At 44.5% G+C, this 19,584-nt stretch overlaps 1 protein-coding gene across 2 annotated transcripts in view; it reads right to left on the bottom strand.

Annotated features, from left to right (window-relative positions):
- Positions 1-367: 367 nt before the first annotated feature.
- The window catches only part of LOC141094222 (uncharacterized), a 65,961-nt gene continuing 46,744 nt past the window's right edge, over positions 368-19,584 (bottom strand). For both annotated transcript variants that reach the window (XM_073580024.1, XM_073580025.1), the window contains exons 6-7: positions 19,454-19,544; positions 368-2,714 (exon numbers count right to left, since the gene is read on the bottom strand). In XM_073580024.1, coding sequence (XP_073436125.1) covers positions 928-2,714; positions 19,454-19,544 — 1,878 coding nt within the window. In that variant the 3' untranslated portion in view covers positions 368-927. The remainder of the gene's footprint in view (positions 2,715-19,453; positions 19,545-19,584) is intronic.

The following is a 19,584-nucleotide window of genomic DNA, read 5'->3' as shown; positions in this document are numbered from 1 at the left end:
AGCTGGGATTCGTGTATAACTGACCCTGGGTCAGGTTTATTAACGGTGAAAGCAATGCAAAAGGAAATAAAACAAATCCTTGCCTGTCCGGCACTAACTAAACAATGGACAACCTAACTACCAACTGGCGGGCTTCTCCCGTCCAGCCAAACCACAGTTGCAGTGGGCACTGCTTCCACTCACGTGTCTCTCACACAGACAGGCTCTCTGTGTTCCCAGGCTGAGACACTCACACAACCACCTGGCATCCTTTTATATCCACCTCCCATTATTCATTAGCAAGCAGGTGCGATACTGACCAGACTAGGCCACATAGGAAAGGAATCTGGGCGAGATATACCTGCCCTCATCCACTATTCCCACATGATTCTCACAGGTTAAACAAATATATTTATTGGATTAATAGTTTTTTTTTTTTTTGTACTTTAAAAAAATATTTTTACAATTCTTTTTTAATCTTTTTTACTCTTCTACACTATCCCCGGATAAGACATCAACTGTATAATGACAGATCGTTGACCTAGCTGATCACAGCGCCATATCTATACCGTAGTGTGCGGGAACACAGCTCCTACTGCGCCATATATACAGCGCAAGTCGGGAATTGGTTAAACGATGCTGTCTATGAATGGACAATGAGCCAAGCTGTGCCCTTTCAAATAGGAGATATTCCTTCTAGTACAGACCATTTGCTATCCCCCCTGTAAGCTGAAAATCCAGGAGCTAAGGTGCCAGGATTGACACCTACCTCCAGCAAAACCCCCTTTGTGCTTACAATGTTTCACTGCTTTGTCAACTAAATGTAACTCTCCTGCCTTATTAATAGCCCTTATTATTTATTTCCTTCACACTCTACATGAGATTTTAGATGATGAAGAGGATTCCCAAAAATAACATTTCCCACATTTGGAACATAAAAAATGGTTTCTACCCTGTATGAGTTCTCTGATGTGCAACAAGATTAGAACTCGAACTAAAACATTTCCCACATTCTGGACATGAATACGGCTTCTCTCCTGTGTGAATTCTTTGATGTTTAAGAAGATCTGCTCTCTGGGTAAAACATTTCCCACAATCTGGACATGAATATGGCTTCTCTCCTGTGTGAATTCTTTGATGTTTAAGAAGAGCTGCTCTCTGGGTAAAACATTTCCCACATTCTGAACATGAAAATGGCTTTTCTCCCGTGTGAATTCTCTGATGATTGAGAAGACTTGATTTCTCTGTAAAACACTTCCCACATTCTGGACATGAACATGGCTTTTCTCCTGTGTGTTTTCTTTGATGTATAAGAAGATCTGATCTTTGGATAAAACATTTCCCACATTCTGAACATGAATATGGCTTCTCTCCTGTGTGCCTTCTGTAATGTGTAAGCAAAGTTGACTTGCAGTTAAAACATTTCCCACATTCTGAACATGAAAATGGCTTTTCTCCTGTGTGAATTCTCTGATGATTGAGAAGATTTGATTTCTCTTTAAAACACTTCCCACATTCTGGACATGAACATGGCTTTTCTCCTGTGTGTTTTCTTTGATGTATAAGAAGATTTGATCTCTGGATAAAACACTTCCCACATTCTGGACATGAATACGGCTTCTCTACGGTGTGGATTCTTTGATGTTTAAGAAAATCTGATCTCTGGGTAAAACATTTCCCACATTCTGAACATGAAAATGGCTTTTCTCCTGTGTGAATTCTCTGATGATTGAGAAGACTTGATTTCTCTGTAAAACACTTCCCACATTCTGGACATGAAAATGGCTTTTCTCCTGTGTGTTTTCTTTGATGTTTAAGAAGATCTGATCTCTGGAAAAAACATTTCTCACATTCTGGACATGAATATGGCTTCTCTACTGTGTGGATTCTTTGATGTTTAAGAAGATCTGATCTCTGGGAAAAATATTTCCCACATTCTGGACATGAATATGGCTTCTCCCCTGTGTGACTTCTGTAATGTGCAAGCAAAGTTGACTTCTTGTTAAAACATTTCTCACATTCTGGACATGAATATGGCTTCTCCCCTGTGTGACTTCTACAATGTGTAAGCAAAGTTGACTTATGGGTAAAACATTTCCCACATTCTGAACATGAAAATGGCTTCTGTCCTGTGTGATTTCTGTAATGTGTAACCAAATTTGACTTACGGTTAAAACATTTCCCACATTCTGAGCATGAAAATGGCTTTTCTCCTGTGTGACTTCTCTGATGTCTAAGAAGTGTTGATTTAGCCATGAAACATTTCCCACATTCTGAACATGAAAATGGCTTCTCCCCTGTGTGACTTCTACAATGTGTAAGCAAAGTTGACTTATGGGTAAAACATTTCCCACATTCTGAACATGAAAATGGCTTTTCTCCTGTGTGACTTAGCTGATGTCTAAGGAGATGTGCTTTTCGGCTGAAACATTTCCCACATTCTGAACAGGAAAATGGCTTCTCCCCTGTGTGACTTCTCTTATGTGTAAGCAATTGTGATTTACATTTAAAATATTTCCCACATTCTGAACAGGAAAATGGTTTCTTCTCTGTGGGAATTATTTGATGCTCAACATCACGTTTGCAGCTTTCATTTTGCTTATCAGTCTGTGATGAATCCAAATAGGTGACTGATTGAAAAGGCTCCGATGATTGATTTTTGCTCTGAAGGGCTGGAGGGATAGCTGGAATAATGGCATGCTTTTCATAGGTATCTGGTTTGACACCACAGTCACCTGCCAAGAATGAATCGGATATTATTACTTTTCAATATCAATGCCTTATATTTTATATAATTTCTATATACATAATTCTATACAACTCAAAGTATAGTGAATCTATGACCTAAGACAGTGGTGAGCCACCTGTTCACAAATCCCATGGTACTGAACCTCTAAAGTACAATCGAGAAACATAATACACAAACCCAGAAAAGTTTGAAGCAATAAAGGGAGGATTAAATATAAGCTTTATTACATTACAATCTATAGCAACAAATAAAAAATATACACCATAAAAACATGTAAGATTCTCAAAGGGTTATTCCCATCTCTGATCATCCATCCCCATATGTAGTATATGTAATAATAATATTGGGAAACATGTAATACAGTTCTTCTGCCTCACTATGTTCTTCTGCTCACCCTATGTGCAGAGCATTGCATTAGCTTAGGTATCCATGGTTACTACCACTGATATAGCGACTGTTAGTTGCTAGTGGTCATAACCATGGATACTTAAGCTACTGAAATGCCCTGGACATGGCGTTGTGAAGGGTTAATACTAAAATCAGAGTTGAAGTTTCGTTTTACCCATTCTCTGTAGGTTTCGTTTCTTAATTTTTGTTGCTGTAAGATACATTTTTATAATAATTGGCATGGGCTGTCATGAAACCAGATTGTTCTCATCAGGTGCAAAGATAAGGGAGGCGGGGGTGTAAAACTCTGAAGAATATGCCATTATACTACTTTCTATTTAGGTACGGACATATATGTAGTGTTCGGTTTTCTTGCAATATTATTGGCTTATAAAGTTAAATGATTTTATTGGTAGATGAGAACTTTGCATAATTAAGCAAAATGTTATAAAAGAAGTGACTAAAATAAAGGGGCTTAGTGATCTGCCTCAATCCTCCCGTACAGAGACCCCAGTCTCCGTATGGTCATTTGAGTTGCTAGCAATACTGTGGAATAATTTGGAAATCACTGGATCAACCGTGAAGGGTTAATTTAGCCCTCCCTAAATAGCTACCTCGACAGTGGCCCGCAACGTGGGGCCCCCGGACAGGGACGCCTCTGCCCCCGGAGGACAACAAGATAAAGGACCCTCGGAGCGGACACAGGTGCTGGAAAATTGGGACTGATCACCCCCCACAACCACGGTAAGTTGACAGTTATACTGTTCAGACTGACCGTTGGTGTGGTTTTCCTGTGCTTGTTGCTGCAAAGAGGATCTGAGGTTTGTCCCCTGGTGGGGTGATTCAAGGGTGGAATCATATAGAGGTGTAGTCCCATTGGGGGCCCAGTGCTCGAACCGTACCTCATAAGGGACGGACACCCCGGATTGACCACTGTTGTGGCTCTCTTTATAGTCAAAATATCCTGAATTCACTGTTAAGAGTCAGGCGTGGTGAGTGATCGAAGACGGGGTAGGATACGTAACTCAGGTATATATAGAAAGATATATATAACCAGAGGTGTCCGGAGGGATAGTCTGAGACGCCCTCCTCCTTTCACTGAATACCGTGAATTTTGGGCAATCCCAGAGGGGGATTATTGACCCTGTGGAACAAACGGAGACGGCCGCTCCAGTATTGTGCACAATTTGTCAGGATATTTAGCTCTAAAGGAGAGAATTATGTTTCTGTGGAAGAAAAAGAAAAGTTTGGAATTGTGCGAAGGATCAGATACTGTTAGTCTTATGATTCAAAGACGAGGAAAGAAATTTCTCAGGAATGCAGGAAAAATATTTTCGATTCTGGGATTTCCTAAGGGCGGGAGGTTGCAGCCTACGCTATGGGATGAAGGAGTTAAAAAATAAATAAATAAAGGGAGATCGACTGATGATGGATTACTTGAAGGCGCTGAGGAATTCCGTGGCTTGGCACATGAATTGTATAATGAAGGTTATGTGGACATTGAACAGCACGTGAGTTCTGAATGTTTCTGTTACTGCTATGTTGAAGAAGGAAAAATTGTCTATTATGACAGGGACGGGATGTTTTTTGGTTCAAGAAAGTGACTGTGGTGTGAGAATGTGATTGATTAAAGAAGGAACTAAGATCCAGACAATGTGTCAGGCAGTCGAATAGTTAAAAGTGATGATTTGAAACAAGAAGTTTCCCTGCTAGATGATAAGGTCCCTCCCCAGGAAATCAAGCCTCCTCCCGACTGTAAGCTCTGTGCCCCTTAACCCTAAGGCACCGATGTATCCTGGACTACCGAAACTCAGTATGCCCCCACCCTACGATCCTGCCGGGTGGATCTGTGCTGTATGTGTAGTTACTAATCCTCAGTGGAGAGAGGTCTGTTATAATTGTGGCACAAGGAGACCGAGAGTCGCAGCCCCCACCTCTGCCGACGGCACCTATTATCATCCGCCGCCAGCCTCAGTCCCCGTTATTGCTAGTGGTTGAGTATCCACCCCTTCCATTTACCAGCTCCAGAGGAAAAAAAAAGTTTTCAGAAGACTTTAACCCACTCTGTTCAGCAGAGAGAGAGAGAGAAAAAAAAAAGAAAAAAAAAAAAAAAAAGCAAACAGCAACCTCTAGCCCCCACCGCAGCTGCGAGCACACACAGTGTGCCCTTCAGCTCACACAGCAAACTCTCCCTCCCCTTCCTCAGACTTCAGCTAGTGGGAACCCTGCTCCTCAGCCCCTCCCTGCTAATTCTCGTTACTGCTCAGTTCGTGATCTCTCCCACATGTTCAGTAAATTTACTAGGGGTAGATTTATTATCACAGTTCCGCTCCAGAATACAATTCCAAGATGATGGTCAGATGGGTTTTTTTTGTTATATAATCCCTATGTAGATGAAGACAGTGAGGAAATCTGTATTTTGCATGCCCTTCCTACAGTTATGGTGGCCCTGATAGGCTCAGATCCACCCCCAATATTGCCTGAGGATCAATGACTCACCCCATACCTCTCAGAGATACCATCTAAACTCTGGTCAAAAGGGCCAAATGATATAGGGAAAATGCCTGTAGAACCTGTCATGATCTCAGTGCGGGTTTGACTCGCACACGTGGGGTTAATGTCTGGAACCAGTGCTGATGACTGGCATTTCTGGGGTTAAAGGTTGTGATCCCGATGCAGGCTTACCTGCACACCTGGGGCTATGATTGTGGCCTCTCCCTGGTTCTGGGGGAGGCTTCTTATAGCCTCAGGATGCTCCCATCCCTGTCAGTTATACTTTCGCCCTTGGCATTGTATGGTGACCCCTGAGTGTGTTAGTGCTGTGTTCTGGTTACTTGATTCTCTGTGTATGACTCGGTCTGTTCCCTGGATATCGCTTTGGATTCTGCCTGGTACCTCCTATGTGTTTGGTTTTGATCTCTGCTTGGCCCTGATTATCCGCTCTGTCTCCTCCCTGGTACTGTACTGTGATCCTGTGTATGACCTTTGGCTTTGTCTGACCTCCCGTCTGTTTATCCCTCCTGTACCTCATTTGACTGTACTGTACATGACTTCTGTTTTGCCTGAATCTGAGTTCTCTGGCTTCTCTGACGCTAAGCCCCGCCCCCTTGCAGCCACATGACCGTTCACATGACCATAGGTCCTGTGCAAGCTTGCTCATTTTCAGTGTCCGCAGGTCCCGTGCCTCTTTGCTTTCCAGTGCTGACTGGTCCCTGACACTATTAGCTTGAAGCACGCATTGTCACCGCTGCTGCCCACTCCACAGGTATCTTTTAGCACTGCTTCTGTACTCAGGACACGCGCACTGGCTCTAGGAGCAAGTGTAGTGCGGTGTCTCTGACATTATAACTGACCGTTTCAGTTTTTTTTTTTTTTTCTGAAGGAAAAAAAAAAAAAAAAAAAAAAAGTGTGTTATCCTCATGGATCCCATACAAGCCTTGGCTGAGCAGGTCAAGCACCTGACCCAAATGTTCCATAAGCTCAATGTGGAACAACGCACGATGGCCCAGACCCAGCAACAGTTGGTGGTTACTGTGCAGGGGGCTGTCGATGCAGGGGCTTCTAGTTCTGGGGGTAGGGATGTGTCATTAGCGTCCCCCGAATCTCCGGTCAAATTGCCAGACCTTTTCTCAGGGGATAAAAAGGAGTACAGGTCTTTCAGAGAAGGATGCAAGCATTTTTTTTCTCTAAGGCCCCGCTCCTCCGGGGATGAGTTCCAGAGGGTGGGGGGGGGGTCATTATTTCCCTACTTCAGGGGGCTCCGCAAGCATGGGCTTTCTCTCTGTCTTCCTCTGCTCCTGAACGTATGTCAGTGAACACATTCTTTGAAGCCCTCGGGCACATTTATGATGAACCTGACCGAGTGCGATTGGCAGAGGACATGTGGATGAGTGTCTGTCAGGGGAAACACTCAGCTGAGTGGTTTTGTTCCGAGTTCCGCCGCTGGGCGGCAGAGGTCTCTTGGAGCGACACCGCACTCCGAGGACTCCTTCGCAGAGGCTTGTCCGAGCGGCTGCAGGATGCCTTGGCATTACATCCCCCACCTAACTCTCTCGAGCACGCCATGACCCAGGCCGTCCGGATGGACCGCAGGCTGCGGGCCAGAGGGGTGATGCAGGTGGATACTCCATTATTCCCCAGTGGAAAAGAGACTGCCCCTGAGCCCATGGATGTAGGCGCTCTCTCCCTGAAGGATATGGAGAGGAAACGCCGGAAGGACAAGCAGTTATGCTTTTACTGCGGTAAAACGGGACATTGGAAAAGGGAGTGCCTGAATTGCCCGTCTTCAAACCCGGTCGGCGGGAAACGACTAGGTCTGGGTAGTCAACGGGGAGTCTGCTCAGACCCTCAGGTACCATTTTCCTCGTTTTCTAAAGTAGTACTGCCTGTGGAACTGTTTGTGGATGGTAGTTCTTTTTCCTCTACAGCCTTCGTGGACTGCGGATCATCTATTAATCTTATTGACTCCCAATTGGTCACACACTGCAAGATTGGAACCTTGAGCATAACTGTCCCTATCAAGGTGATGGCCATTGACTCATCTCCCCTCACTAAGGAGGGAATTCGCTTTATGTCTGATGTGTTTTCGCTCAGAGTGGGCGCTACTCATGTGGAAAACATAAGTTGTTTTGTGCTAGACAATCTACCTGCAGGGTTGGTGTTGGGCATGCCCTGGTTACAACGCCATAACCCAGTTATTAACTGGAAAACGAGGGAGATTGTTCAATGGGGGTTTAATGATTTTGAGTTATGTGATAAATCCGCACTGCTGATTGAACCTGTTAAATCTGTGTCTGTATCATCTGTCGAGCTGGAAGGTATTCCGGAATGCCTGAAGGACTTCGAAGATGTATTCTCCGAAAGCGAGGCCGAGACGTTACCGCACATAGACCCTTTGACTACGCTATTGAGCTGGTCCCGGGGGCTAAATTACCCAAAGCCCGTCTGTTTAATTTGTCCGGTCCTGAGCGCTTGGCTATGAAGGAGTACATTACTGAAAGTCTGCGCAAAGGACACATACGTCCTTCAGTCTCACCTGTGGCGGCAGGTTTCTTTTTTGTAAAGAAAAAAAGATGGCGGGTTACGTCCCTGTCTCGACTTCCGGGAGCTTAATCAAATTACTGTACGGAATACGTACCCCCTTCCGTTGATTCCCGATTTATGTAACCAACTATCAGGGGCAAAGTGGTTTTCTAAACTGGACCTTCGGGGGGCATATAATTTGATAAGGGTCCGAGAGGGGGATGAATGGAAAACTGCGTTCCTCACGACCGAGGGACTATTTGAAAATTTAGTCATGCCGTTTGGTCTTACCAACGCCCCTGCCATATTTCAGAATTTCATCAACGTGGTATTCTCGGATCTCATTGGTCGTTTTGTCGTTATCTACTTAGATGATATTTTGATATATTCCCCCGACAAGTATTCTCATTTGGAACATGTACGAACTGTGCTCCAAAGGCCTAAAGAAAATCATTTGTATGCCAAATTGGAGAAATGTGTATTCTGCGTACAAGAGTTGTCCTTTTTGGGGTTAATTGTATCCGGTGAGGGTTTTTGCATGGACCCCAAGAAGGTGCAGGCCATTGCGGATTGGGTGCAACCCCGAGATCTTAAGGGTCTTCAGCGCTTCTTGGGGTTCGCCAATTATTACCGCAAATTTATCCGGGGGTTTTCGCAAGTGGTCAAACCGCTCACGGATCTAACATGCAAAGGTGCGGATGTGAGAAATTGGTCCTCGCTCGCAAGAGAGGCCTTTGCGACGCTGAAAAAGTGTTTTATGTCTGCTCCTGTGTTAGTGCAGCCAGATCCGTCCAAACCATTCGTCGTGGAAGTGGACGCCTCTGAGGTGGGGGTGGGGGCGGTGTTGTCCCAAGGGCCTGCCACTCTAACCAACCTCAGGCCATGTGCTTTCTTTTCCAAGAAGTTCTCTGCTGCGGAAAGAAATTACGACGTAGGCAATAGAGAGCTTCTTGCGGTCAAATTGGCGTTTGAAGAATGGAGGCACTTTTTGGAGGGGGCCAGTCACCCGGTTACGGTGATCACGGATCACAAAAATTTGTCGTACATTGAGTCTGCTAAAAGACTAACGCCCAGACAGGCCCGTTGGTCACTTTTTTTTCCCGTTTTCAGTTTACGATTACATTTCGTCCAGGGTCTAAGAATGTCAAGGCTGACGCCTTATCACGCAGTTTTCAGCCGGTGTCGACCCCTGAGCAACCATCCTGCATTCTTCACCCTGGGGTTGTGATAGCAGAGGTCTCATCTGAATTGGAACGGGAGATTCAGGGGGCCCAGTCGCAGGCCTCGGCGGCCAAGCCGGAGGGGAAGTTGTTTGTCCCAGAGCAACTTCGCCTGAAACTCTTGCAGGAGTTCCATGAATCCAAGCTGAGTGCTCACCCTGGTATTTCAGCCACACGTCTGGCGGTGGCTAGGATCTTTTGGTGGCCTACCCTTGGTTCGGACATAAAAAAATTCATTGCTGGTTGTGGGGTCTGCGCTCGTTCTAAAAGCTCTCATAGCCGGCCGGCAGGGGAGCTGATACCCTTTGCAGTGCCCGAAAGGCCATGGACTCACTTATCCATGGATTTTGTTACCAATCTCCCTCCATCTAAGGGTAATACAGTGGTATGGGTAGTAGTGGACAGGTTTTCTAAGCAGGCTCATTTCGTACCCCTGTCCGCACTACCGTCAGCTGAGACGTTGTCCAGGTTATTTGTGCAGCATGTGATCCGGTTGCATGGGGTACCCCTGAATGTGGTGTCTGATCGTGGTGTGCAGTTTGTGGCTAAGTTTTGGCGTGCTTTCTGCAAAAAATTAGGTATGTCTCTGTCCTTTTCGTCTGCATACCATCCTGAGAGCAATGGACAGACGGAGCGCACTAACCAGTCCCTGGAACAGATCCTCAGGTGTCTAACCTCTGCTAGACAGAATGACTGGTGCGATGCACTGCCGTTGGCTGAATTTGCCTTCAATAGTCAGGTGAGTCAATCCACTGGTAGGTCCCCTTTCTTGATTAACTATGGGTTCAGTCCTCATTTTGGTGAGTTTTCTCGTCTGGATTCGGGGTGACCCGGGGCTGAGGACTCTGTTCAGCGGTTAAAAGATACATGGGCAGAAGTCCAGCGGCGTATATCTAGGTCTCAAGGTAGGTATGTTTTTCGCGGACAGGAAACGAACACCTGGTCCCATGTTTCGGGTGGGAGAGAAAGTTTGGCTCTCCACGCGAAACATTAAGTTAAAGATTCCGTCAGCCAAGTTGGGACCCAAATTCATTGGCCCGTACAAGATTGTGGAAAAAATCAATCCAGTGGCGTATAGGCTGTGCCTTCCACCCTCTTTCAAGATCCCTAACGTCTTCCACAAATCTCTACTGAAACCTTTTGAAGCAGTCCAGGGAGACTCAGAGTCTGCTGTTCCTCCTGTTTTGGTCGAGGGGCAGGTGGAGTACGAGGTTGGTCATATCGTAGATTCCAGGTTGCTACAGCGGTCGGTACAGTACCTGGTTCACTGGAAGGGGTATGGACCGGAGGACAGGTCCTGGGTACCTGCCCGGTTGATGCATGCTGATCGCCTGGTGCGGGCTTTCCATGCTAAGTACCCGGGCAAGCCTGGGGGTCCAGAGGCCCCCCCCGTTGAGGGGGGGTACTGTCATGATCTCAGTGCGGGTTTGACTCGCACACTTGGGATTAATGTCTGGAACCAGTGCTGATGACTGGCATTTCTGGGGTTTAAGGTTGTGATCCCAGTGCAGGCTTACCTGCACACCTGGGGCTATGATTGTGGCCTCTCCCTGGTTCTGGGGGAGGCTTCTTATAGCCTCAGGACGCTCCCATCCCTGTAAGTTATACTTTCGCCCTTGGCATTGTGTGGTGACCCCTGAGTGTGTTAGTGCTGTGTTCTGGTTACTTGATTCTCTGTGTATGACTCGGTCTGTTCCCTGGATATCGCTTTGGATTCTGCCTGGTACCTCCTATGTCTGTTTGGTTTTGATCTCTGCTTGGCCCTGATTATCCGCTCTGTCTCCTCCCTGGTACTGTACTGTGATCCTGTGTATGACCTTTGGCTTTGTCTGACCTCCCGTCTGTTTATCCCTCCTGTACCTCATTTGACTGTACTGTACATGACTTGTTTTGCCTGAATCTGAGTTCTCTGGCTTCTGACGCTAAGCCCCGCCCCCTTGCAGCCACATGACCGTTCACATGACCATAGGTCCTGTGCACGCTTGCTCATTTTCAGTGTCCGCAGGTCCCGTGCCTCTTTACTTTCCAGCGCTGACTGGTCCCTGACACTATTAGCTTGAAGCACGCATTGTCACCGCTGCTGCCCACTCCACAGGTATCTTTTAGCACTGCTTCTGTACTCAGGACACGCGCACTGGCTCTATGAGCAAGTGTAGTGCGGTGTCTGACAGAACCAGTAAAAGTGTTTCTCAAACCTGGTGCCTAATCCACATACTCTTTTGTCCCAAATGCCCCAGGATGCTGCTTGGTTTACAGTTATTGATCTTACCAATGCCTTCTTTAGCATTCAGTTACACCCAGACTGCCAGTTTCTATTTGCAATCACTTAGCAGGGACGACAGTTAATATGGACAGTTATGCCAAGGGGCCCAAAACAGTCCCAACCAGGTTTGCAAAAATATTATATTATATATATATATATATATATATATATATATATATATATATATATATATATATATATATATATATACTGTATATATATCCAGGTGTCTTTTGCCATTTCTGCCACTGTTAGCCTCCTTAAAGCATCTGGCAGCACTGAAATGTCGGGTTTCGGCCTCGAGACTTCAGTTCTGCCTTGGTCAAGTGATGTTCTTGCGTCACTGTCTCCTTCAGGGTGCCAGACACCTCGCAGAAGAAAGAATAATAGCCGTCAGCTCCCTTCCTTTCCCAAAAGGCAGGCTGCGAGAGGTGCAGAAAGATCTGAAGAATCTAATCAGGCAGGCAAAGGCTAATTATAAGAGAAAAATTGAACTGAAACTGTCACAGAAAAGTATCCATGAAGTCTGGGAGGGTCTAAAGTCTATATCTGGGCATAGACAGACTGTCTCCAGGATGGTTGTAGATAAAGAGGGGCTTAATGAACTTAATCTATTCTTTAACAGATTTAATCACACACTGGCTGCTCCTGCCCCTACATACCATTCACACCTCTCTGCTACAATAACCTCACCCCCTGCTGCAACTTGTCAACTGAGCCAGGGTCTGTTCTTCACAAGTACCCAGGTTGCAAAAGAACTGAATAAGATCAAAGTTTTGAAGGCTGCAGGTCCTGACGGCATCAGTGCAAGACTAATCAAAACCTGCGGGCACCAGCTGAGTGAGATCATTACATATCTGTTCAATATGAGCCTGAGAATGGGTATAGTACCACAACTGTGGAAATTATCGTGTGTGGTACCAGTTCCGAAGAAACCTTATCCGAAAGACCTTAGTGACTATAGACCTGTAGCATTGACATCACACCTGATGAAGGTATTAGAGAGATTGGTTCTCACACGTCTCCGTCCTCTAGTGAGCTCGGATATGGACCCTCTCCAGTTTGCCTACAGGCCGGGCATTGGTGTGGATGATGCCATTATCCACCTTCTAGAAAGGACTCTCTCTCACCTGGAGAAACCTGGAAACACTGTATTCTGATGACTCTGCAATAGTAGGCCTCATCACAGGAGGTGATGAAAGAGTACAGAGACACTAACCAAGCTTTTGTGGAGTGGTGTCAGAGGAACCACCTTAGGATTAATTCCGGGAAGACCAAGGAATTGGTGGTGGACTTTCGCAAGGGCAAAAATCCACCAGTAGTGGTGAACATTCAGGGAAATGACATTGAGATAGTCGACACCTATAAATACCTTGGTGTGATCCTCAATAATAAGCTTGACTGGGCCCATCACTTGGATGCAGTGTACAGGAAGAGCCAAAGCAGGCTTTATCTGCTCAGAAGGCTGAGAGCCTTCGGAGTTAGAGGGGCACTCCTTGCATCCTTCTTCAACTCTGTTGTGGCATCAGTCATCTTCTTTGGTGTGGCGTGCTAGGGTAGTGGCATATCAACCAGGGATAGGAATGGGCTGGACAAACTGATTAGAAGGGACAGCTCTGTCCTGGGATGCCCCCTTGACCCAGCTCAGGAAGTAGGTGACAGGAGGATACTGGCCAAGGTGAGCTACATGGTGCAGAATGATTCCCATCCCATGCATGAGACCGTGACAAAGATGTGCAGTACTGTCAGTGACCGGCTACTTCATCCTAAATGTGAGAGGGAGCGCTATCGAAAGTCCTTCCTTCTGCAGTTAGGCTGTATAACCAGCACTGTCCAAAACGGAGAACGACCCAAACAGTGAACTGATAGATCCAAAGTTGTGATAGTCCAGTTATATCTTTTTTTTTTTCGTATATGTACCTACCTACTGTCAATGTAATGCCTTTATGCATCTGTACTTGTTCCTGCCTTGCTGCTGTAATACTCTGAATTTCCCCATGGTGGGACGATTAAAGGATTATCTTATCTTATCTTAAAAGATGAAGCTGAACTCCAGCGTTTTCTTATGCACTTATTGTTGTCAGTGGATACCGGATGCATCCCGCATAACGCAACCCCTTTACAATGCTTTGAAAGACTGTATAATGAACTATAAGGGAAGATGGCAGTGATGAGGATTACCTCCAACATGATTGTTCCCAAGAAGAAACAGCTACTCCACCAAATGTCAGTGAGAATCCACTCCCAAATCCCGATCTGGTGTTATACACGGATGGTTCAAGTTATGCTGACGAGTTTGGTAGATTCCACACGGGATACGTTGTTACCACAGAGGACAATGTAGTGCACGCAGCTGCGCTCCCGCCCTCACAGTCAGCACAAGAAGCAGAACTCCAGGCTCTGTCTACTGCATGTACTTTGGCCAAGAACAGACGGGCTAATATATACACGGACTCACGGTATGCATTTGGTATTGCTCACGATTTTGGGGCTCTATGGGCCAATCGAGGGTTTATTACTACTGCCGGAACCTCAGTGAAAAATGCTGAAGCTGTTAAAACCCTCATGGACTCGATCAAATTACCTACTCAGGTGGCCATTATCAAAGTTATGGCGCACGGTCCTAGGACCAGTCCACAGACTGTCAGCAACATATTTGCGGATATGCAAGCAAAAGCCGTCGCTCTTTTACCCGTTGAACCAACCATACCAACTATGGTGACCACACGCTCTCAGCGTAAACAGTTACAAGAAGCACTGACCCTACAAGAACCTGATGATCTACAACAGACTGAAGTTTTCTGTCGGACCCTGCGAGACCGCTTAATGATGATGCAGAGAAGGTCTCCAAAGGAAGAGGTGAAGCAATGGAAGACTGATGGGGCACGAATGGATAATGGTCTCTGGAAAAAGGACCGACTTGTGTGTCTCTCTAAGCGGAGGTACCCTGCTATTGCCATATGGGCACATGGACCTATATATCGAGGAAAGAATAAGGCCCTCGCACTGGTGCAAAAATTCTACTGGGCCCCGGGAATTTCCACAGTTTTGTCAGCGCTCAACTGTGCCTGTAATATCTGTCAGACTTGTAATCCCGGTCACCTTCAACGTGTGCCCCCGAAGCATCTTGCTAAGCCCGACTATCCTTTCCAAAGGCTCCAGGTGGACCATATCACATTGCCCAAGTCTGGAAGGTATGAATACTGTTTGGTGGTTGTTGTTGACATGTTCTCCAGTTGGCTGGAAGCATTCCCTGTTACCAACATGACTGCAAAAACTACTGCAAAGAAACTGGTGATGGAAGTCATATGCATATATGGGATTCCTGAAGTTGTTGAAAGTGATCAAGGCCCGGCCTTTTCTTCTCATGTGTACTAAGAAGTTCTGACAATGCTTGGATCCACTGTAGCCCTACATACTCCGTACCACCCACAATCCAGTGGGAAAGTTGAGAGGTTGAATGGCACACTGAGGGACAATTGACCAAAATGATGCAGGAGACTATGGCTCCATGGCCAGAGCTCCTACCCATTGTGTTATACCACATTCGTACTACCCCTATTACAAAATATGGCCTGTCCCCATATGAGATAGTGTTTGGTACTAGGCCCCCAGTTGCAAATTTCCAGCCCCAGCAGTTATCACAAGAAACTGACCGTGCTGTTCAATATGTTATTCTGCTTAGTAAAAATCTTGCTAACACTTATGCTCTAGTTTTCTTTTCCAGATTCAGCAGAAACAGACACCTGTCATAACCTGAAGCCTGGTGATTTGGTAGTCGTGAAGAGGCATGTCAGGAAGCACGGACTAGAACCCTTGTATGACGGTCCCTATCAAGTTCTCCTCATCACCCCTATATCAGTGAAACTAGAAGGAAGACTGACTTGGATTCACGCATCGCACTGTAAGCTGGTTAAACAAGCCAATAGCAAATGAAGGGGGCATAATGTTTTGGTTTTTCGTATTTTCCATATTATTATTGGTAGAAGTTAAAAGTTAGAAGATATTCAAAGACTCAAAGATCAATACGATAAAGACAATGATTGTAATAGGGACAGTTGGTGGCGAGACACTTTCTCCTTTCTCAATACAGCCAATTGATTTAAGGGAATTGGGGGCTGGATAGCTGGGATCTTACAAAGCTTGTTACACATTGCTGCCTGTATCCTTGTTCTATATGTGATACTAAAACTTGTTCTTTGGTGTATTTCTGTATGTATTAGGAAAGTCTGCACTAAGACAGCTAATGATACCAAAGGCGTCGTTGCCTCTGCTTTTCTCTACATCGATCTCAAAAGGCTACTTGATGAAGATGTTGAAGCCAAGCACATGGCTACCTACAAAAGATCTCCACCACCGTCATCAAAAATTGTTATTCATGAACTGCAGTATATAGGGGGGATGGGTGCGCCACGACAGCCATGACTGGTAACACGGCATCAGTCATGTGGAGACCAGTACCCCTCAAGCTGTTGGCTTGGGATAGCACCGCTGATGCTGCATAGGTGTTAAAATAAATTTATCTAGGGGGGAATGTGAAGGGTTAATACTAAAATCAGAGTTGAAGTTTCGTTTTATCCATTCTCTGTAGGTTTCGTTTCTTAATTTTTGTTGCTGTAAGATAAATTTTTAAAATTGGCATGGGCTGTCATGAAACCAGATTGTTCTCATCAGGTGCAAAGATAAGGGAGGCGGGGGTGTAAAACTCTGAAGAATATGCCATTATACTACTTTCTATTTAGGTACGGACATATATGTAGTTTCCGGTTTTCTTGCAATATTATTGGCTTATAAAGTGAAATGATTTTATTGGTAGATGAGAACTTTGCATAATTAAGCAAAATGTTATAAAAAAAAGTGACTAAAATAAAGGGGCTTAGTGATCTGCCTCGATCCTCCCGTACAGAGACCCCAGTCTCCGTGTGGTCATTTGAGTTGCTAGCAACACTGTGGAATAATTTGGAAATCACTGGATCAACTGTGAAGGGTTAATTTAGCCCTCCCTAAATAGCTACCTCGACAGGGTCAGCGACATAGAGAATCAGGAAAACTATATCACATTTCTAATTGGAGGTATTTGCTCTTATTATTACACCTACTATATTGAAGACAGCTCTCATTTTACCCTGCTCTGCCTGTGATCATCGGAACCAGGGAACAATGTTGAGAGTTGTATTCAGGCCCTGCTGTCTATATAGGGTAAAATTAAGAGTATATAGGGTAAAATTAAGTCTAAAATAAGAAGAAAAAAAAAAAAATCACATTATACTCACCTTAACAACTAATCCAGTGAAGCCATGGTCACCTGTAAAGAAACAAAAATAAAAAAAGAATATCACTCACCTGTCCAAAGTTGAAAGAATCCAAAGTGTCCCTTGCCGTAATCCATCTGTGTGACAGGTGCATATCAGAATAAACGGTGACCTGAGGTAACCACTCACGTTGAAAATCTGGGTAGAACGGCTCGTTCACACCCTGATTTTTCAAGGTGAACTGCGCTGATCTCACTGAGGTCATCACAGTTCATAGGGCCGCTCTTGCTGCAGGGAGTCATTTTTCCCTGCTCTTCAGCAGGAGTGGTTGCCTCATAAACCTCCATCAAAGTCCTTTGCACCCAAAAGCACTACAAAAATTGTCTGGTGACTAGCTCATCCAACCTTTATCCACCCCCAATTCCTCAAGATAGATGGCCCATTATTGTAAATAAGCCCCTGTACTTTGTGTCACTCCCTCCACATTGTGGAGTGTAAGCTCATATGGGCAGGGTCATCAATATCTTGGCATTAATTATTGTATTATCGTTAACTTTGTTAGGACTGTTGTATATAAACTGTTGAATTGTAAATCACTGCAGAGTATGTTGCTGCTATAGAAGTAAAGATTATTATTATTATTATTATGATGAGCACGTCGGACAGATTGATTACAGCGTTGGTAACTATTCATTCAATTTTGGACAGGAGAGAGATATTGTTGTCTTATTTTTGCTTGTGTACAGGTGACAATGGCTTCAGGGGATTAGGTTTTGAGGGCTTGTACCCATTACCATGAAAAAAAAAGTTCTGATTTCGGTCTAGAAAAGTAGGACTAATGTCAAACAGTGCCATGCAATTTTCATGCGAGTACAATCCGATTTTTCACACCTAGCATCCGACTGACATCCAAATGTCATGTAATTGCTATTTGATTGCAATTCGATTGTAACATTAACTTTGACATAGTGAATTACTCTGTCATTTACACATATTTTTCCAAGGAAATATAGTTCAATAAACACATATACTGTATATATTTCATGAAAAGCCGTACAGTAGAATCACAGCGTGACGCAACCGAATAGAACAGATAGATTACAAACAATATATACAGGGTGGGCCACTTATATGGATACACCTAAATAAGATGGGAATGGTTGGTGAAATCAACTTTCTGCTTGTGGTACATTAGTATATGGGAGGGGAAACACTTTTCAAGATGGGTGGTGACCATGGCAGCCATTTTGAAGGTGGCCATTTTGGATCCAACTTTATAAATGGCCCACCCAGGTGGATCCATCTAAATGGCCCACCCTGAATACATAGAATAGATATAAAGATGTCAGTCACACATATAATTAGCATAGTATGTGTGTGCAGCTTAGTGTACATGTATTTAATTAATTCATAAAAATAATTTAAAATTGCATGGGCTTAATTTTCATAACCAGCAGAGGTAAAGCAGATGGCTGTGGGCTGATGTTTATAGCCTGGGAAGGGGGTAATACCCATGGAGCTTCCCAGGCTATTAATATCAGCTCTCCGTTGTATACTTAGCCTTTACTGTTTATTAAAATGGGGGCCCGCTCAAAATAAAAATTGACATAAAGTCCCCCTATAGTTTTTAACTAGCAAAGGCTTGGCAGACAACTGCGGGCTGATATTAAGAGCCTACAAAGGGAACATGGACATTGGCCCTATTCCAGACTAAAAATATCAGCTCTCAGCTGCACCAAAATGGAGCATATATAAGATGTACCAGTTCTGGCACTTAGCCTCGTGCTTCCCACTTGCCCTGGTGCGTGCCAGACAAAATTGTTGGCACTTTGCCAAAATTTGCTTTCGGCAGGTTTCAGCTCTTTCCAAAGATGCTCAATAGGATTTAGATCAGGACTCATAGAAGACCACTTTACAATAGTCCAATGTCTTAGCCATTCTTGGGTGTTTTTAGCTGTATGTTTTGGGTCATTATTCTGTTGCAAGATTTTTCATCAATTTTCCTCCTGTGGCCACATCCAGGGAGGTTGGCTACAGTCCCATGGATCTTAAATTTCTGAATAATATGTGCAACTGTAATCACAGGAACATAAAGCTGCTTGGAGATGGTCTCATAACCTTTACCTTTAACATGTTTGTCTATAATGTTCTTTCTAATCTCCTGAGACAAATCTTTCCTTCGCTTCCTCCTGTTTAAGTTGAGTGTGATACACACCATATCACAAAACAGCACAGTCAGTATCTGTAGCCCTCTATACAGGCCACACACTGATTCCAAGATTGTAGACACCTGTGATGCTAAATAGTGGACACACAGTGATTTAACATGTCTCTTGTCACAATTTCATGAGTTTTATTTTTTTAAATATTCTATGGAAGCATGGTTGAAAAGCAATGTCTGACTTTCATTTGTTAATTTTCATAGATTTTTTTTATCTGTTATTCCTTTTGTCAGATTCAAGATATTTCCGTCACCATTGTGGGTTTTTCTTTCATTAAACGAGGGGTACCAACAATTTTGACCATGTGTGTAATTACAGTAGAATCTGTGACTTCTCTGCCTTTAGTGGTCACTACTCACCTGAGTAGTCATATGTAGGAATCTCCTCTTTACACCACTCATCACCCCTCACATATGTCTCTGTAGTATTGATATGGGTCAGATCTTCACCCTGAAACAAATATTGTAAAAGTCACAGACAGATGGAGAAG

The sequence above is a fragment of the Dendrobates tinctorius genome, unplaced genomic scaffold, assembly GCF_039654945.1.
Source record: "Dendrobates tinctorius isolate UK_male_01 unplaced genomic scaffold, ASM3965494v1 ptg000063l, whole genome shotgun sequence".
Taxonomy (NCBI): domain Eukaryota; kingdom Metazoa; phylum Chordata; class Amphibia; order Anura; family Dendrobatidae; genus Dendrobates; species Dendrobates tinctorius.
The sequence above is the reverse complement of the archived record's forward strand: the minus strand, read 5'-3'. Positions and strand labels throughout refer to the sequence as shown.